At 47.0% G+C, this 21,565-nt stretch overlaps 2 protein-coding genes across 2 annotated transcripts; both read right to left on the minus strand.

The window, feature by feature from the left end:
* Positions 1-1,667: 1,667 nt before the first annotated feature.
* Positions 1,668-3,741, minus strand: LOC124693155 (obtusifoliol 14-alpha demethylase-like). Its single transcript, XM_047226617.1, has 2 exons — positions 3,067-3,741; positions 1,668-2,931 (listed from the first exon to the last, which is right to left on the minus strand). The coding sequence occupies exons 1-2, from the start codon at positions 3,715-3,717 to the stop codon at positions 1,930-1,932; spliced, it is 1,653 nt and encodes a 550-aa protein (XP_047082573.1). The 5' UTR covers positions 3,718-3,741; the 3' UTR covers positions 1,668-1,929.
* A 16,602-nt stretch (positions 3,742-20,343) lies between these two features.
* LOC124691160 lies at positions 20,344-20,982 on the minus strand. Its single transcript, XM_047224432.1, has one exon. The coding sequence runs from the start codon at positions 20,980-20,982 to the stop codon at positions 20,344-20,346; it is 639 nt and encodes a 212-aa protein (XP_047080388.1).
* Between the last annotated feature and the right edge of the window lie 583 nt (positions 20,983-21,565).

Consider the following 21,565-nt stretch of genomic DNA (forward strand, 5'->3'; position numbering starts at 1 on the left):
TGGTTTAGGCAAAAAACAGTGGCAATTTTGACAAAATGAATATCAAGTTACAAATTTCTAAGCCGCCACTAAGTTCACAGGTGAAGATTCGCAAGAAATAAAGAAAGTCCAGAGGCAATTCAAGAGATCAATTCTGAAGTTTAGCACCACTGAAGGCCACCTTTTCTTCTCCGTACTCTCTACAGAATCGTAGCTCTACAAAATAAATCGTCTGACTTAGGAAACCAAGATACAAATCTCCACAATAGCTCACATCTTTGAGGCCATGGATCTCACCTAGAACCCAGCGTCCCAGCAGGGAGTAAGGAGGAGAAGAGGTGATGCTCCCTGTAGGCAGATCCCCATCATGTTTGCGGTTGCGGTGGTTGTCAAACCCATCGCTGGTCATCCATTGGCGGCAGGCGGCGGCGGCAAGCGGCAAACAACGCGAGGTCGTGGTGAACAGCCTGAGTACCAAGAGACGCGTTGCCGGCGCTGCACCATCGTCATCGTCGCTGGAGCATGTCGAGCCTGGCCCCGCCCGCTATCCACACTGATGCTGGTGATGAGAAATTTCATAGGGCTTAGGCGACCAAATTCATTCCCATCCAGTTTGCGACGTCCACGAATCCTCAATCAGTCAGGTAATACCTTACACTTTAGGGCACCAAGAATCTGAATAGAACAATTTCTTGTTTGCTTGTTTGTGTGCTTATCTGATGCTTGGATGTGTCTTACAAAATAGGGATTTGGATAGGATTAAGAGAAACAACAGTTTGGCTTAATCATCGGGGTGTTATGCATCTTTTGCATCAATTCTTGTCAGATTCAGAGTTCGCTCCCGTGTATATAATCTATATGTACACGGACTTCAGATTTTAGTGTCATCACAAACAGGGGACATTTTTTTAGACAACAGGCCTTAGGCCCTGCTTTTTTATATAAAAGCTGAAAACAGAAATACAACGTTTCGGAGATGTTTGCAGCACGCTACACATCCAACAACATGATACTGGGACGCACCCAGAAACTAAGAACACCAAGCACCTAAAGATAGGCTACCAACAGAACAAGCCGACTCCCCCAACAAACAGGGGACATACCAGAGTAATATCATGTTCTTATCATCATGCATAGAGATAAAGTTTTAGTAGAAATCAGCGATGATATTACAGATAACATGAATGAGATCTCTAGTCCTATATACATGATGATGAGAGGTTACAATTACAAGTAAAACATCCGTCCATTCAAGGAAAAATTGTAGTTCGTTTACTATGTGAGTTAGGAAGTGTTTCACAACCGGGTTAGATACCAAGGGACAAACACACTTTCCTGTAGAAATGCATATTGCTGGGCTAGCGCAATCATCTAAATGATTTCATCAACCATGGAGCATAGATACTGCCTGCTCGCATCCAAACCTATTTGCTGATTTTCATCACCTTGTATCAGTTTGGCCTTTTGAGATTTATCTATAAAGCGAGATAAAATCCTGTTTCAAAACATAGTGTGTTGACTTAAATAAAACATCTGCTTGAATGCACAAATGGAAAGTAGTGAAATAACACAAAAGAAGTGTCAATCTACAAACTAGAACTACATAGTTCTTGATGGACATAATAATGGACATGGATGAGGAAAACGAGTCCAGCACTAAACTGACATCTATCTCTCAATACAAACTGTTGACAAACAAACATCATTACATAATTTTTATGAAGAGACATTTTATTTACATAAAAGTTCGCATCAATAAGATACAACACAATTACATGGATATTATACCTAAGGAAACATGGATGGATTTTTTTTCTCATCGACTGATGCATATGGCATTCATTATATTACTACATTATTCAAGAGTTATTACTTATAGACTTAAACTGACTGGACAGAGCTGGTTCTCTTGTATATGCATATAGGTTGCACGCAAGCAAAAAAAATAATCTAAATTGACTGCACGGAGCTGGTTCTCTTGTATCTTACAAACAGATTTCCTTTTGGCTTTGCCACGTAATTGCCCCAGTCTGTCTCTGGGAAAGGAGAGATCAATTCGAGTTCAAAGTTCCTTAGCAAATGGCTCCAAATCAGCTTAATCTGCATGTAAGCGTAGGCCTCGCCGGTGCAAACGTGCCGACCACCGCCAAATGACATGTAAGATAACTTGCCTAATGCTATGTCCTCTTTCCTTTCCGGGCCAAACCGACGCGGGTCATATACCTGAGGGTCCTTATAGATGTAGGGAAGATTATTGTTGACTAGAACAAGAGTTGCTACGGGGTGGTCTGGCTCGATTTCATACTGTTTGCCCTCTCTGGTTTGCACCGTGAAGTGTGTATGTGCCTTGCGGGCTAGCGCCAACGCCGGAGGGTGCATCCTTAGCGTCTCCTTGATGCAATTATGAAGTGTCTCCATCTCCATGACAGCACTGTAGTCTAGCCCGTCCTTGTACTTCTTGGCGATTTGTTCTTGCTCCTCAATGGCGGCTGCTAAGAAGGTTGGGTGGCTGAGCAGACAAGCTCCGGTCCAAGTGCTGGCGACAGAGCTGGTATATTTTCCAGCAAATAGCAAGCTTATGATCAATCCCACTACCTCTTGTACCGATGTAGAGTGGCCGTCTTTATACTTGGAGTCGATCAATCCCTGCAGCGTGTCCTCCTCGACTCTGCCAGACCTCTTGCGGGACTCCACCACCTCAGATAGTATTTCGGTCAGCCTGATGCGCGCTCTGTCACGCCGCCGGTTTGCTGGAGTTGGGAGATATGGAAATAGGATGCTACCCAAGCTCATGCCATTTCCAAGCTCAGTAAACAGCGTGGTGATCTCGTCAAACATATTTTCCCGGACCTCTTTTCCGAGGAAACAACGGCTCGCGATCAACATGAGTACCCGCTCGAACTCAAGCTTTAAATCAACGATGCCCTCTTTTCCCCATTTGCCAAAGTGGCCCTGCGTACATCCAAACAAGCAAGTTTGTAAAAAAAGAAAAAGAAATTGTTTGCATCATGTATACTAGGAATTAGGCAGATACTAGCTAGGAATTAATAGTCGAGACAGATATTGCAGGGTTTGTTTTCTACGCACCTCCACTTCTTGTAGCATCTTAGAAACATGGCCGGCCAATCTGGATGGCCGGAGCGCTTCAAGGTGAAATCGCTTTTGCTCATTCCGAGTAGCGACGTCGACGGCGTAAGCAATCGCCAAGCCAAACATGGGAACGGTGAACTCGAAGAGATCCCCGTGGCTGATCTCGGAGTCCAAACCTCGAAAGAAATGGGTGGTGACTTCTGGCCCAGCCAAGAACGTCATCTTCAGCCCAAAGGGACTGACCATGAACACGCTGCCATACCTGGCATATAGATGATTGAACACAGCAGGCATGCCTTTCTTCACAAGGGTGGGTATGAGCGAGAGGAGAGCGGCATCACTGACTAGAGGTGGAAGCTGAGTTCCTCGATACCTTGCTCTTGAGATCTTGATGGATAGCACAACGATGATAATGGAAACCAGAGCCGCGGTGCCGCACCACCACCAGGTACTTGGGAACTCCATGGTTCTGCAGTATAGAAGTTTGTTTAGGAGAGAAGCGCGATGCTCCTCTCGTGGATGGTCGCGTGCTATATATAGATAGATAGAAGAAATAAGGCAGTGAGTAGTGCAATAGCCTAGTAGATCTCTCACGATTAAATTTTCCTTTTGATGTGGGGGATCTCTCACGGTTAATTGTGTGCTCATATAGGACGACAGGATAAGGCTAGCTAGTGAACAAACTGACTGATATAATTGTGTACGCATATAGGATGACGGGACAAGACTAGCTAGCAAACAAACAGACTACCCGCAAAGATAGAAAGAACAAACAGAATGATATAATTGCGTGCAGATATTTGACGACAGGGTAAGCCTAGTAGCGAACGAACTGACTGATATGCGCTCCACATGGGCGAGGTAGGCAGTACTGTATGACCAATAATTGATGTTGATACCCGTCCATTTGGAAATAAGTGAAGCAGTTTTATTTAGATACGAGTGTATCTTAACGCGTTTCAGTGTATAAATACATCCATATCTAAGCAAGTTGAGCAAGTTATTTTCGAACGGGCACCATGTCACTAACGGCAGACATGCGTTACAGAATACTTGTTGATGCTTCTGATTTCTCCATGCAGAGCAAGAACAAGATCAACAAGCCTGCAGCAGCGGCTCTCACACCTATCCAAGTTGATACACTTAAATCTGAATTGCTCATCACAGGTCCAAAGGTGTTTGCTGATGCCTCCTGGAAGTGTAAGAAAATTCCAGGGAATGCAGGTTTGGTGGCAACAGGGATTGGAGTTTTCATAGAGTACACAGCCGATGGACAGAGTTTGAACATCATGGTGCGAGTTTCGGTACCACTTGTTTCATTGGTTCTGCAGGCTGAAGCGAAGGCTTTGTTACTGGCTGCACAAATTTCTGGGAATCAACATGTTTACCTTTCTGACGGACAACAAGCTTCTAGCCAAGGCTGTGGCGAGCAACAGGCTTGAAAACGACTACGTGATACCAGGCATACCGTTGCTCAACTACTTGAATACTCACCTAGGTTACAAAGTCAGGTGTTCTAGATAGACAATCCATTGGAAATTCATTTCGGCTCACGGGTGCATATAAACTCGTTGTATGAAAATATATTTTAAAGTGTCAAAAAATTCTAAAACAAATTCTTGCATGTATAACTAGACATTCTATGTGTTCACACAAGTTTTCGGGAAAAAAGAATAATTTTTGTGTCTCGTGTAAAAAAGATAAATTTTGATGCTCCAACACGTCTACGTACGTACAGGACATTTTTTTGTCTTTTCTATACATGCCACATAAAATGTTGTTTTCTCACGAAAACTTATGTACAAACATAGAATGTCAGGATGTACATCTGAAATTGTATTTCAGTTTTTTTTTATATTTATTTATTTATTTTATAATAGATGCACATGCACCTATGAGCCAAAACACCACCTCCACAATCCATGGTTTACTTTGCACTTGAGCGGAATGAAGTTGGCGTCCCCGGCTCCCTTCCTTGTTAAAGTAAAACTAGATAAATTTTAGCTTACATTTTGCATACTTGCCACAAGTATTCAGGGCTGGGGAGTGTAGTACATCAGATCGTTAATTGTCGTTTATATTTATCTAGAGAGTACGTGCTACTCACTCACTGCCTTTTTATACATAAGATGCAACTTTGACTAATAATTTCTTTACTATTAAATTGGAGTTGGTCGTTTGACCCTCTATGCGTTTGTTGGTCGTCATTGAAAACATCCTATTTGTCAAATTTAATCTCGTGGCCTCTGCTTAACATCTAACCGTCGGCGCGCCGATCTACTCTCCCCAACAGCTAATCACTTTCCAAAATCGACACAATTAGGAGACCACTGCGATCACGGAATTAAAGAAAAACTGGAAAGCAATCTCTTTTTTTTTGGTGTGCCCCGTCGCACTCTAAAGGCAATCCCCATTTTCTATTAACTCCGAGCAAAAATATCCGGAAATGGCACCGCTCATTTCCCCCCTCCCATTCTCTCTCTTATCCACAGTAACTGAGAGCTCCTTCGAAGGCGCCGGGCCGACCTGAGGTCGATCTCGCCGGCGACACCGGTAGAGATGGGCGGAGGTGAGGCGCCGGAGTAAATAGTTTAGGTAGGTTTAGTGGCAGTATGCAGGTAGGGGGCTTGATGCCCGGTAGTGGGAGCGGAGGATGAGATCTGGCCGCCTGGATTTCAGCTGATGTAGGGTCTCTCTTGTTTCCTCTTCTTCTCCGGTGGTCGGAGGGGAGAGGGAAGCAGAGGACTAACGCTCCCTTCAATAAAAGATCGGCGGTGTACCACCTGTTGCAGCGCGGAAGCGGCGGGCGGCGTCTTTTCCTGGCCGGCCTAGGAGGTGAGGGGGAAAGCGCGTGCACGCCAGCGAACAACGTCGTGGAGGAGCTCCTGGCCGACCGTGGAGGCGAGGAGGACCTCAGCCGCGTCGTCACCAACGCGTCTGCTTCCGGGAGGTCTTATCCCTGCTGCTTCTGGTGTGGAGGTAGCACACCAAAGCTGTTCCCTCTCGGCCGACCGTGGCGGCGAGGGTGAGGACACAGCGAAGGTGTTGTTGCTTCCCTGCACTGGGGGCGGTGTCACAAGTTCTTTGGAGCTACGCCTACTTCATGGTGGTGTTCTTCCTAGGAAGCTCATCAGCAGGGGACTTACGTCGGCGTCTTCGCCCTGCCCTACATCATACGGCCGAAGGGGGCCCTTCTCCAGGAGATCTTCCTCCACAGGCGGCTCGTCGTCGACAGTGCTGGCCGTCCGCGCCCCAAGTGGCTTGTTCCCCAGCGGCGTGGAAGGCATTCGATGGCGGAGCCTGTTCTCCGGTGATGACCAGGGACCTGATCGCGTTTTCAGTTTCTATGTTAGGGTCCTGTATGCAAAATCAAAGGGCTGGTCCGTTATTTCTTGTTCTTCGAGGCCCTTTCTGTAATTTGGTCCGTAACCGTGTTGACTTAATGCAGCTCTCGGTCCTTCGGGACCTTTTTGTTCAAAAAATAATCCGGAAATAATCCCCCTCTCCCTCACCCATCTCCTCCCTCTCGCCATCACCGCCGCCGCCGTCCACTAACGGCCGCCTCCCGCCACAGCTTCTCCCTCCCGGTGGAGTTCTGCACAATCTCAATCTCGTCGAGCCTGGCATGCTTGGGTCGCGGTCTACCTAGCGCTAGGCGCCGACGAAAGCGGAGGAACAATTGCGGCCCTCAATCTCCACCGGATCCATGGGCGCGGCGGCTTCCTCCCGCGAGACATGCCGATGAGAATCAAATTCCCCCTCATCCTCCTCTCCACCATCAAGCCCACCAACGAGCCATCTCCTTCAATCGCTCGCCCCAAGCGCTGAAGACCCCGGATCCTACCGCTGTGCTCGGGCTCGATCCATCCGATGGTGTGGAGGAAGTTTTCGGTGTCCCCCTTGCTCACTGCGTCTCCTACCAACAATGAGTCCATGGAGGAGCACGATAAGGACCGGCACCAGATAGTGCTCGATGGATGCTTTACCGTCTGAAGGACAAGGCGCCGGATGCCTAAGACGTCAACAATTTGCCATGCACCTCCAGCAGCTCGCCCCCAGGTCCATCACCGCACGTCATTCTGCTCCTCTTACTTCAGTTAGTTATGCATTTCTTCAGAATTCAATATAGTTCAGACAATATGTGCATGTTAGTAAAAATAGGACTGCGCGCACATTTGATTGTTAGACTAATTTCTTTGCTCTAGATATGGGTTTTGTATTTGTTCAAACATTGTATGCCATCAGTATGTTTCTTCTATACTTCAGCTTGTATAGGCAACATGTTTCCTATGAATCGTTATTATCTCGTGTTTGTATTGTTTCACCAAAAAAAAGGTTTAGGTATTCCTTCCACGAATGGTTAGTATATTCATGCAATAAGGTGATGATGCTTGTTGTCTAGATCGTGTAACTTTATATTCTTTGTGTTCCTCTCATTGGAATTCCTAGAATGCTCCATATATTCTTTATTTTCTGCAGTCCAACGGTGAAAGAGCTAGTTAGGTCTTGCGAAGAGGTGATGGAAAGGAGACTGTTGAGTGTGAATGTGGTTTGGCATCCTATGTAGACATGCATTGTCTGAGTTAAAGTTGCACGAGATGTTTGAAATATCCTTTATTGATGGAAAAGAGATTATAAAGAATTTCATGCTTTGGTACATTACCCTAATGAGATGCTCCTTGGTGACACAGTTTTGCGTCATGCATGAGAATAGGTACCTTTTTTGCTCTGAAGTTACTGAGAACAGAAAATGCTCTTCTGGATAATGGCTAAGCTGCTAGAGCCTAGAGAAAGGCAATCGAGGCTTCTCTCCTTGGAAGCTGAAGCACATGAAAATGTGCAAGGCCTTTTTGTCATTAGTTTTCAAAGGGGGTGAGAAAGTATCTGTCAACAAATGCAAAGCACTGAGGTTGTCCAGCAAAGAAAGTGGCAAAATATTCAGATGCGGTATTACAGTCAAGAGGCATCATGGTATAGCCACCCGGTGGCAGCAGAACATTAGCCTTACAGTCAAATAATGAACATGTTGGTCTTTTTGAGTTTTGTGGGCATAATCAGACAGAGGCATCATATTTCGGTCAGCCGTATGAAAATTGCTTTGTTGATTTGTTTATGTTTTTCTTAGCAGGATTTTCTAGCATCAGCATTTGTGACAGCTGGAGCTAATATGATTCAATGGACACCATCAGCTTCCCATCTTGAAAGTCCTCACATGGGAGTGCAATCAGACATCGATTTTATGGTACACGGTAATAATAGACCATGTGGCCTAGATAATCGAAGATCTAACTTTCTGCCATGTAAGGCATATTTACCTATTCCAAAGATGTCTTCATCTAATTATGAAGTAGCAGATAGTTTCTCCATATCATGTTTACGGAAAACATTGCATTTATCAACTGAGTTAGTGAGCTGGTTCTTGTAGCTACTTATCAAAGTAGATTCCTCCGTATCCTCATCATGGTTTGCTACATGAATTACTTAACATATATCAAATTTATTGTGAAATGCTTTGGTGCAGGGGTATCTTTAAATTGGGCAAGGGCATGTTATATAGATTGTACAGATAGGCTTGGAGAGTTTTAGCTATTTAGTCATCATGAGAGGGAGTTATCAAGCTGTTTTTTGGAACTGTTACGATCTTGCTAAATAGCTTATTACAAACTGCAAGCGCAAGTTTTATATGTATACCCTATATGATCTGATAAAATATGATCCTTTAAACAATAGTGTTTCTCCATGCCATTTTCCTTGCAGAATTATAAAGGCAAAACTTTTCAAGTGGCAAGGACATGGTCAAGAGGTTGTTATTCTTCTTGCATTTCGAGGTTTTACTATGTTGCGGAATTTACTTCTCAATCCAGATTCCTCAATTTGTAATTATGTTGTTAAATAATTGGCACGAGAAAACTTCGAGTACCAGAATTTTTGTAATTGAGCCAAGATTGATGACGGAGTATTACTTGTATAATATTCCTTAAATTTACCTAGATTGGTGAAGTATGTTATTGCAATTTTTGTGAACCATGTCCACTGTTCTATTTTTCACATACAACTTTTCAAGTTATCACTGTTGTCCATATTTATCGCATATGAGCTGACTAGCTTATAGAGAGTGGTATTTATCTGTAGGACACTAGAGAGGTAATTGTTTGATTCGTAAGAGAATTAAGAGCAATCAAAGATTGTTTCTTCTGTAAAACTGAAATACATGAAGAACACATATTTTTAGAATGGAGATGGTTCACTTGAAAAATTATTTTCATTAGGGTGAGCAAATATTATATTCTTGTGAGAGGTACTTCCTCTGGTCTTTTTTAATTGGCTCAAATTTAGTACAAAATTATACTAAAACCGAGTCAATTAAAAGAGACCGGTGGAAGTACTTCATAATTAGGTATCATCAATCGTATCATCAATACATGCTAGGTTCAGTTGCAGTCTTTTATTTACTGCTGTGGTTTGGTATTTTCATTGAGGCCAGATTGCACTGAAATTAATCAAGAAAACCAACTACTCCCTCCGTTTAAAAATAGGTGTCTTAATTTTATCTAGATACGGATGTATCCTTAACTAAAATGTATCTAGATACATTCGTATCTAGATAAAAGTGAGACATCTATTTTTTGACGGAGGGAGTACATCAAAGTCTTCTGAAGTACATGTTATTTTAACATTTGGCATGCTGAGAAAAAAGTTCTGTAGTACTTTGCATGTTGCAATTTTACTAGGGGGTAGTATAAATTTGAACTAAGACCCGACACATTTGGTGGATCGAAGGGAGTAGTAATTTCTGGTCTTTCAATATGTTCGTCTGTCGTTGCAACTTGCAAGTGTCTTTTAGGGGTACCCAAGACCCTGAATTCCGTTGAGATTGTAGTGAAATCATAGGCATAAAGTACAGCGGGTGACTTAGAGGATCAGTTGGAACCAATAACGGCGATGTAGAGGAGATTGACAATTAAGAAATAGAGACACACTGAAGGATCTCTTGGAGTGTAATGACATTTCATGATGCATCTAAGATTTATATCAGGTTTTTTAGGGGCAATGCACAAACACTCTTTTTCCTACACATGAATATTAATACAATATATTGACATGTGTTGTTAGAATAGAAGAAACCGTAGCAAAGCACGGGCATTCAACTAGTAATCAATAAAATATGAGTTATATGAGGTACCTAAGACAAAATATGCACTCTCAACAGCGAGGTAGCTCCTCAACAGCGCGCGTGACCGTCACCTAACATGAAGCGTTGTCTTTTCGTTCGGAGGATTAGTGGACACTTCAACTTTTTCAAGAATGTGCATGGGACCTGAAAGTAAAAAGTCAAATCTGCGATCGAAGTTTTACACAACTCCACTCCACCACACCAGTGCCACTTCTACTGATATGGTCATATCATGCATAGGCCGAAAAAGTGTGACTAATGGAGGCCTCACGCCTGTTGGACGCGTTCCGCTTGGCTGCATTCCGCATCCGCCGGCTGCTAAGACTTTTTACAATGGGTGTTTTTAGGCAAAACAATTATGTGGCACAATAGTTAGTGAATAGAGATAGTGGTGTTGTTTGTATCTTAGCTAAGATACAACCATTGCACGAAGTCATAGGCAAAAGAAAGCGGCTAGCCCAATTAGATGCCTACATATCACCAATAATGCAGCCAGCAGCTGGCTCTATACTTATGCCATGTCATCTCTAGTTAGCAACAATAAGTATCCATATAATAGGCTGGCTACTAGATTTGCCTATAGAATATTTAAATATTTAATGTGTGCATATAATGGACCGCAAGACTCAATGGGGGTTATAGGGCCGGCTCAAGCACTCATGGGTGAGCTGCGTGGAGGCTATTGTGTTTCGTGTTTTGTGCTATAGCCGGGCTGCATATGTAGGCCCTCTTTCTTCTCTCTCATCTCTTCTCTTTTCTCCACATAGGATTTTAGTGATGTAAAATTTCTTGTAGCGGTTCTCCTACTTCGCGCAGCTCTCTGCCACCGGGTTTCCTCCCGAACATTGGGACGAGGTGGGGATTCGTATTCCGCTCCATTGGGAGTGTTTGCTGCATTGATCCCCTGTGTCTCAGTGAAGGGGATTACTCGGCGGTGAGGCTGGTGATCAAGCTGGAGGATGACCGGGATGTCCCCCACGCGCTGCTCGTGCGCGATGCCAACGGCGTCTCCGGCACGGAGGTGTCCATCCGGGTGGTTCGTACCTGGTCGTTTGAGGAGGACGGGTCCTCCATCTCCTCAGGCCACTTTGGTGACCTGGGTGGGGTTGAGCCTGAGCCCTCTTCTGGTGGTGGCCGGCGGGAGGCTAGACTGAGTGACATCGACGAGGACTCTGTCTTCGGTGAGCCGCCATCGCCCCCGAATCTCAGGCCCGGATCCTCTGGCTTGGAGATGTGGGGGAGGGTCGTGGCACGCAGGCAAGCCGCCATGTCCTCTGCTCCCGTGAACGACCTCGACTCCGAGCCTCTGTTTGGCTCCCAGAGTGCCCCTCCTCCTTCAGCCACCCCCGTTGAGCTCTGGGACAAGGTTCTGGCTCACCGCCTGGCTGCTCAGTTCCGGAGGAAGGCCTTGATGCCGACCAGGTTAGCTTTGAGCCCATCTCTTCTGCTTTTCAGCTCGTTTTACCCCCTGCCCAACCTCAAACCCCCTTCTCTTGCAGTGGTATGACACGCTGGCCATCCCTGCTACCCCGTTGGTGCCTGCCTTTGACGCCAGCCTTGGCCCTGCCCTCGCTGACGGCGAAGTGCACCCACCTGTGACCTTCCTGGCTGCCGGAGATGAGCACGAGGACGCCGTGCGCAAGCAGCGCGTCCGCCGCAAGCGTGCCGTCGACTCGGCGTTCAAAGCCCGTCGCAGCTCTCGTCTTGCTTCGAAGGAGCCGGACCACTTCGTCAATATGTTGTCCAAGGCCAAGGCTGTCAAGGCCTCGCGTTTCAACCTCTCCGCTGGCTCGCCTCGTCTCCGCGCTGCAGTTCAGGCTGCAGGGTTCGGGGATGGAGTCCCAGGCCCTATCCCTCTGCAGCGCCTCAAGGCGCTTGCTGCCGTCTGCGGCGTCGATCCTGACGCGGTCACGGACGGGGCAGCGGTGCCTTCTGGTTCCGGATGATGCTTCAAACTCTTGGTGACCAGGCTCATCTGTCCGTTCATCGCTCCTATGGTGGTGCGGCTGGAGCCGTTTGCGTCCCCCCTTCTCCTTGCCTTGCGAGGCTCGTTAGCTTGACCAGCTGGAACAGCTCCTTCAGATTGCAGGCCTGTCTGCTGGAGTTTCGCCCCCTTTTTTTATTTATTTCGTTCAATCTAGACTTTGTAATAGAGGTCCATCACCTGATTATCCGGACATCATCAAGGTATGAGCGACCATTCGCACCAGCCGCCAGGAAAGCGATCTAAAAGGCGATCGGGATCTCCGCCTCCTGCCGGCGGCACCTCCGGGCCGCCCGCCTCCGTGGCCTCAGAGCCATGGTCGCGTGGTGGTTCCCGGTCCCTGCCGGCGGGAGGGCTCCATCCTCACGGTTTTTTTTGTGTTTTGCTAGGTTTTGCGTCTTCTTTGGAGAGATCAGGCGGCGGCTGCTCTTTGAAGATGGAATAAGGTTCCCCCCACCCAGCCTCCGCTCCAACGACGTCCCTAGCGTTGTTGGAGGGGGTGTGGAGGTTTGTCTCCGGTGGATCTCGTCAGATCTGGCCGGTGTGTGTCCGCGGTGGATCCGGTTGGATCCGATCGTCGTTCGTCTCCGTTTGTGTGTCGGAAAATTAGAGGCTTCCGATCTATGCATCTCTTCATCGGCGGCGGTTGCTGTGGCTGGTGCGCTGGTCCTCTCGTGGCCGTAGCACGACGACTTCCCGACTGTCTTCTACAACAAGATTCGCCCGGCTCTGATCATGGAGGGGTGATGGCAGCGGCGCGCCTTCGGCTCGCTCTAGTGTCCGTAGTCGTCGCTAGGTGGTCTTCGGACCTAGATGTAATTCTTATTGCTTCTGGTGTTCTTTGTATCGCCTTGATTGTTGATGAATAGATTGGATGTTTTCTTCGCAAAAAAAAAATCTAGACTTTGTAATGGCCTTGTGCCTCCACGTAATCCATGCTGGCTCCCTTTTGCGCTCGTTTCAGGTGTCTGTGTGTCTCCTTATATGAGTAATCTTTGCTTCGTTGCTGGTTCCTGGAACGTACGTGGTTTAGGTGACGACGACAAGTGCACTTCTGTTTCCGCTGACCTCTTTGCGGCCCGGCCAAATATCTTGGCGCTCCAGGAGACCAAGTTGGGTCCGATCCCTCCTTCTAAGGCCTCGTCCTTTCTTCCCCCTTCCCTTCGTAATTTTTGCTCGGTAGATGCGGTGGGGACCTCGGGTGGCCTCGTTTCCGCTTGGGATTGCAATATTTTCAGTCTCTCCCACTCTACTCCCTCCCGGCACATCATCTCTCTCGACCTCTCCTTCAACGCCGATGGCTCGATTTTGTGTTTCACCAATGTCTATGCGCCCTGCGACCGTGCTGATAAGGCTGCCTTTCTTCTTGAGCTCACCACCCACGAGCCTGCTCAGGATGTCCCCTGGCTCATCGCTGGCGATTTCAACCTTACGCGGAACCCTTCCGATAGGAATAACGACAATTTCTCCATCAGTGAGGCTTCCATGTTCAACGAGTGTATCAATGAGCTTGCCCTTATTGAGCTTCCGCTCCGTGACCGTCTGTTCACCTGGTCCAACCGAAGGGAGAACCCTACTCTCATTCGGCTTGACCGTGTGTTCATCAACCATGCTTGGAACGATCGCTTCCCCTCCTCGTCTCTTGCCTCTGTCGCTCGGGACACGTCGGACCATGTGCCCCTTGTCGCGTCTATTTCTACCTCCATTCCTAAACATGGCCTTTTTAGGTACGAGCCTTCCCGGGCCCCGCACGATAGATTCCGTTCATCAATCTCGACCGCTTGGACCTCTACCTCTCGCCGTGATCCTACCTCTCAAATTGTGGCCCGCCTTCGCCAGTGTAGGCTGAGTTGCAAGAGATGGACAAAAAAAACCACCCCCCACCTTGAGCGGGAAAACGATTGTCGTTTTCTCATTAACCTCTTTGACCTCCTAGAGGAAGCTCGGCCCCTTACCCACGCGGAGAATGGCCTCCGTTCTCTTACTATGGATGCCCTCCACCTCTCTATTAAAGAGCGGGCAATCTACTGGAAAACTCGGGCAAAAATCAAATTTGCCTTGGAAGGGGACGAAAACACCAAATTTTTTCACGCCTCTGCTACGTGTCGCCTTCGACGTAACACCATCCCCTCTCTGGAGGTCGATGGTGTCACTACCTCCTCCCACCTTGAGAAAGCGGTTGTTCTTAAAAAATTCTTCTCTACCCTCCTCGGGTCGGTCACCAATTGTGAGTGGCGGTTTAACCTGGCTGATCTCTACTACAACTCTAGGGCCCTCCCGGCCTCCCTCGGTGCTCCGTTTTCCCACGACGAGATCCGCAAGGCCTTCTCTGACATGAACAAACAGTCGAGCCCCGGGCCTGATGGCTTCGGCCCCTCCTTCTTCTCCACCTTTTGGGACTTGGTCTCTTCGGACGTTTTTGTAGTTTTCTCCTCCTTCTACAATGGTTCCATTGACCTCACAAGAATCAACAGGGCCTTCCTGGTCCTCCTCCCAAAAGTAGACGCTGCTAACCATCCCTCTCTCTTCAGGCCAATTTCCCTCCAGAATTGTGTCATGAAGGCTATCACAAAGGTGCTCACTTCTAGACTCCAATGTGCCATCCACTCTCTTGTGGATGCCGATCAAACCGGCTTCCTCTCAGGGCGTCGTATCTCTGAAAATATCGTCTACGCTGCGGACCTCATTCGGTGTTGCCACCAAAAAAAAGCCCCCGCCGTCGTCTTCAAAATCGACTTCAGAAAAGCTTTCGATTCCGTTAACTGGGACAGCCTCCTGACCATTCTCAAAACTAGAGGCTTCGACGAACGCTGGTGCGAGTGGATGTCCCGCATTCTTTCCACCGGACACACTGCGATCCTCCTCAATGGGGTCCCGGGGGACTGGATTCGTTGCCGCAATGGGCTTCGGCAAGGTGACCCTCTTTCTCCATACCTCTTCATCATCGTGGCGGACGTCCTTCAACGCCTTATCCGTAAATCTTGGAGGGACGGCTTGATTGGCCACCCCCTCTCGCCTCGACCTGCCTTGTCCCGTCCTCCAATATGCTGATGACACTCTCATCATCTGTATGGCCAACCATGATGCGGTCTCCCACCTCAAACTCGTCCTCGATGACTTCGCCGCTGCTACCGGGTTGGCCATCAATTTTCACAAATCATGCTTCATCCCCATGCATGTCGGCGACGATGATGCTCATCGGATGGCTGCCACCCTTGGGTGCCCCATCTCCTCCTTCCCGCAACCCTATCTCGGATTGCCACTCTCCCCCACAAAACTCCCCATCTCTGCCTTTGCCCCGCTGATCCAATCTTTCGACCGTCGTCTCTCTGGGTGGCGGGCTCTCCTCCTCTCTTCGGGTGGTCGGCTTCTGTTGTGTAATGCAGTTCTTAATAATCTTGCTACTTACTACATGTGTTCGTACTTGCTTCCCCGTGGTGTGATAGAAAGTATAGATAAAAGGCGCCGTGCTTTCTTTTGGACCGGCAAGGATTCTTGTTCGGGTGCTCGTTGTTTAATTGCTTGGGACAAAGCTTTGTTGTCTAAACAGAAGGGTGGCTTCAGCATCAGGGATCTCCACCGGCAAAACAGGTGCTTGCTGCTCAACTTCGTCCACAAACTCCACCAGCCTGAGAGTCTTCCGTGGAAGGACTGGTTCCGCCTTCACTCGCCTTCGGACCTTGGGGACACGTCATCTACTCCATCATTCCTCGAGATGATTGTTGCTGAATGTCTGCCGCTCTACCGCTCCATCACTCGGTGCTCCGTTGTTAGTGGTACTTCCACTGCGTTCTGGAAGGACAAGTGGAGGCCTGGGGGGAGCTTTGCCGACCAGTTCCCTGCGCTGTTCTCCCATTGCACGCGGCCGAACGCGACGGTCGCTGTGGTTCTTGCCTCGGGTCTCTCTCTTCAGCCGCGCATGTCTTCTGCCGCCGCCCGCGAGCTCGCCATCGTCAACCAGGTCATCGACGCCACGTCGCTCCGCGATGGCCACGATATCCGCTCCCTCGACACCTCCTCGGCCCCGCCGTTCAGCTCGCGTGCCGCCTACCGCCTGCTCTCCCCGGCGCTGCCGGTTGACGCTTCAGCTTGTATTGCGTGGGGATCTCGACTCCCCGCAAAGCTGAAGATCTTCGCCTACCTCGCCGACATCGACAGGCTCAGCACCCGCGCCAACCTCTTCTTCAAGAACTGTGCTCCCTCGGCGATCTGCGCCGCCTGTCCTACCGAGGAGACCGGACGTCATATCTTCTTCGACTGCACGCTTGCCTCTGGTGTTTGGGCTCGCCTTGGGGTCGATATCCCTGCTGACCGTTTCTCCTTCTGGGACCTTGCTCAGCCTCGCGACTTCCCTGTGGATGTGTGGCGGATTGGAATGGCTGTGCTGCTTTGGTCTCTCTGGAAGGCCAGGAACGATTTGGTTTTCAACAATAGAAACTGCACTGCCCAGCTGGTCATTCGTAGGGCCTGTGAGGACCTGGCTGTTTGGAGATGGCGCTTCAAAGAGGAAGACCGGCTACCTCTAGACTCCCTCCGATCCTTCTTTCTTTCCTGTAACATGTAATTGAGATGTGCTTCTTTTTTATTCTCTCCCCACCCCCTGCTGTTTCCTGTCGCATTGTAAATCTTTGTATGGACTGACTGCCTAGTCACTTCGAGGGTAATAAAATCACAAACGGTGGGGAGTAATCCCCCCGTCATTCTCGATTTTTTTTTTTCTTGTAGTCTGCTGAGTAGGATCTATTGTAGTTGCTCTTAGGTTATTGCCTCTTAACATACACCACTATTTAGGATAACGCGCTAAGATGTAACCCACTGTGAAAGGTCTAATCTCTCAAAATAAACACAAGATCCGTGTTGTCTTCATTGGCCAAGCTGTGCTGGAATTGGATGGTGACAGGAAAACGAATGTGCATGATGATAGGATAATAGAAACACAAGCGTGCTTTTTGGCGCGCCAACTTTAGACTACTCATAGCGGGAGTAACACAGATAGTAACATCACACACTCCAATACATTTTGGTGACATGACATGACAATAAATGAAAGAAGAGAGTGATATGGTAACTAGCTATGTGTTACCATAATATCACACTTCTACTGTAAAAACAAGATGAGTCTACAATATAACAAATATGAGTTTACATGGTACGACACATATGTTACTTTCCATTATGAAGTTAGTAACGTAGATGGGTAACATATGCATGTTACTATATTATGTTACTCTCCACTATGACTAGCCTTATGGCGTTGTTTCACAGAGTGCATGTTACGCTACGTGAAACAATCAGACATACGACACACGAAAACCTCAATCAGGCATACGATGCGAAAACCTCTTTTTTAGCCTGAGCTACATGTAGCCTGGTTTCTTAAAAAAAACTTTAATTTTTTGATTTTATAGTTTTAGATTTTTTTAATAAATACAAAGATGTATTTTTCCGTCTATAAAAATGATAAAATCTCACAAAATGAGAGAATCTAGATTATAGTGACTGCTCGTTACTATTAGTTAATGATGAAATCAAGATATGTTATTTTTGTCGTGTCCAAAATACAATGTATTTTAATATCATTGTATTCTTTCCGAATTTTTTTTGACATGTCCAAAATATTTTTTTTATAAATTCAAAAACAGCCTACGTGTAGCTTGGCATACATATCACCACTCTCAGTCCATATATTCGGCGGGCAGTGCGGTTTTGCAACAAGGTGATGCATGGGCAGGTCAATATGCCGGACATCTGGATGTAGCCTGGTTTTCTTTTTCTTTTTTCAAACTTCAAAATTTTTGATTTTGATGTTTTAGAAAATTTTGAAAAAATACGTAGATGTAGAGAATGTTGTAATCAATCAGTGTGTAAATTTTCAGATTGAAGTACATTATATTTTGCCCTCAGTGAAAATGACAAAATATCACAAAATGACGAAATCTAGATATTAGTGTACGGTTCACTACGGTTCCCAATGATGATATCAAGATTTGTTATTTTTGCGGAGCCGAAAATACAACATATTTTATTCTGAAAATTTACACACTTGTAGATTACAATATTGTCTATACCATAGTATTTTTTCAAATTTTTTAACATGTTTGAAATGAATTTTTCATAGATTCAAAAAACATCCTACATATAGCCCGGCCATTCTCAATAAAGACACATTGTGTAAATTGGCAGGCTAATAAAACAGTGAGCGGTGCAAATACCAATCGTTTAACTATCTAAAATTCACCGGTAAATTTCAAAAACTGATAAAGGGTAGCAAATCACCGATCTGGATTACAAATCTGGTTAGTATCATCGCATGCAAAGTAAAAAATGTTTCGATAAAAATCGTAACATGATAAGAAAGTTCACAACAAAGTCAACTTGTATCACTAATTAACTAGAAGCAGCAAACATGCATAAACTGCTAAGGTGGCTCAGTAAATACATACCGCTCCCTCCGTTCACTAATATTAGATGTTCTAGCTTTTAATAGATTCATCTATTTTGGTATTTATTTAGTCTAATTTTATTGTATAGATTCATTTGTTATAATGTGTATCTATCGGGGGACGTGTTTTGGAACATGGGAGCATATGTTTTTTCTATTTTAAAATGCATCTTACACACATTTTAAATATAAAAATTTGAAACAAAAAGTTTGTACGTACATCTTCACGTGCTACGCGCTCACAAAGTCGTTTCATAAAAAGTCGATTATCATGTGACGTGTGTAAAAAAGATAAAATTCAGTACTAAAAATAATGCTTTTCACAAGATAAAATTTCTCTTTTTTTACATAGACCACACAAAATATTGGTGTTTCGTGAAACTTGACGAACACACACAAAATATTATGGAGATGTACATGTAGAATGTTTTGTCAAAAAAATTCGACACATCAAAATATGATTTATTTTTTGTAGAGGGAGCATACGCACCCGGGAGCCGAATTGTATTTCCGGTATCTAGTTTGCTTTAAAATATCTAAAACATCTTATATCTGTGAAGAGAGCGAGTATATAGCAACATATGTGCATTACAAAAGTGGACATGGACATGGACATGATCAAGACCTCTTTGTAGTTTGCAAATGCACCCTGACGGAAGGTAGCACGCAATCAGAACTTACGGAATTGCTTAATTATCACAGTGAAAGCCTCCAAAGTTGAAATAAAGAACTTATAACTGAAAAGCACGCAATCTAATGCAGTACATTATTTTATCTTTGTGGGGAACTCTTTCCCTGATGTCCCAAAAAGAGCAGCCAGGTTTGGTACACCATGATTAATGAGTGACATTACTTTTATCTTTTAAAAGTAGGTCAGAACTCCCTCTATCGGGCCATCCCTGCAAGAGGGAGAAGGGAAGACCACAACAGCGTGTGTGTGTGGGGGGGGGGGGGGGGGAGGCTGGGGAGGCCAGGGGCTCCCGGCCGGTTGCCCTTGGGGAGGCAACGGGAGCGAACGATAAAAAGGAGTAGTAGTGAACTGGAGAGGTGCTTCTAAAGCGGGCAAGGAGATAAGATGGAAGCGTGAATTACATCATAGATGCGCTCGAGTTTTAGACTACTCATAGTGAAAATAACATAGGTAGTAAGATCATACACTTCAAGATATTTTGGTGATAATAAATGAAAAAAAAGAATGATGTGATAACTAGCTATACTACCATAACATCACACACTCTAAAACAAAATGAGTCTACAACATAATAAATGAGACAATACATAACACTACATATAAGATTTTACCCACTATGAAGATAGTAATTTCGACTAGTAACATATCAGGTTACTAGTTACTCTCCACTATGATCAGTATTAGGTTAACAATTGTGTCCACATTCTTCATTTGCGCACATGCTTGGATGGCCGAAAGCGTTATTTAATGCTTCATCTGTACATCCGTACACATATATATCGAGGTATTTTTTTTCAACCAATCCAAAAGCTATTTTTTGTACTATCAAGAATGCAAGTATATGAATCTAAGATGAAATTAGGAGGCACACATTGACCACCACTACTCCGGTCTACAGGGCTACAAACCAACCCCGATTCATGCACCAGCCAGTGCAGCTACTACGTACAAAATTTCACCTTGGCGATCGAGATGTGGCTCAATTAATGGACCATCCTCAGCAAAGGCGTCTGGTGCAGCGGGCTGCTACCGACGGCGTACTGGTACTTGGCCACGTCCTCAAAGCATCCAGCTGCAGCGGGCAGCGGCGCCGGCGCCGCAGCCGCCTGCGCGTCATCGACCTTTTCGTCCGACGTCGTCGCGATGTCCACCTGGGTAGGCGGCGGAAGCAGATCGGGCGCCGGCAACGGGCCGTCGTCCTCGCGCTCGTGGAGGCGCATGACGAGGCGGCCGCCGCGCACGCGGCGCGCGCGGACGTAGTAGTCGGGCCGCATGACGCGCACCTTGCTGATGACGAGCCGCCTGTCGTCGGTGCGCGCCCGGCGCAGCGCGCTCCGGGCGGCCAGCGACGGGATCGGGGGCGGCAGGCGGCGCCGTCGCCCGGGCTCCCGGCGCCCGTACGGCACCCAGCACCCCTCGTCCTCCTCGTCGTCATCGACGCTCTCGCCGTCGCCGCTTTCTTGGCGGACGATCTCGCCCTCGCCGCACGGCAGCAGCGACGCGAGGATCGTCCGCGTCACGACGCCGCCTCCGCGACCGGCGACGGTGTCGGGGACGAGCAGCGAGCGGAGGCCGGCGAGCGGGGCGAATTTGTCGGTGGGGCGGGAGATGGGTAGCAGCATTGGATAGGATCGGATGAGATTGGAGGCGCGGCGCCGTGGTGGTGGTGCGCGCTGTGCGGTGGATGGAGCGCGCCCGCGCGCGTGTGGGCTATTGGTTGCGATCGGTGAAGGGAATGGAGGGTTGACGAGCGAGGCTTTTATACGTGGACGAAGGAGGGGGGCGTTTACTCTCCGGGAAGGCAGGAAGTGGATCGGGAAGCCCGTGCCGGCCGTACGTGCATGCATGACGATCCACTTTTGCAACGCCGCCCCGCCCAATTAATAATCCGCCCCGCGTCTCGTCGTAGGGTGTCTCGACCCGATCCGATCAACGGCGCATGCATGGTTAAATGGTTATCCTTCTATCCACGCCCGAGCATCGCGTCCCTCAAACCGTACCCCAAACCGCGCCGATTGAGCGTTTGGGGGATGTGTTTCGTTCGTGCCGCGTTTGGGGGACGTCGCTCCCCAGCCGCGTCCCCCAAACGCCACCCCAAACATTAAAATACTCGTTTTTTATTTTTTTTTTGCATTTTTATTTCAATAAAGAGAAGTAATATTCCACAAACTAATACATAATTGGGAACGTGGTTTACACGAAGAC

This window comes from Lolium rigidum, chromosome 2, assembly GCF_022539505.1.
Source record: "Lolium rigidum isolate FL_2022 chromosome 2, APGP_CSIRO_Lrig_0.1, whole genome shotgun sequence".
In the NCBI taxonomy this organism is placed as follows: Eukaryota; Viridiplantae; Streptophyta; class Magnoliopsida; order Poales; family Poaceae; genus Lolium; species Lolium rigidum.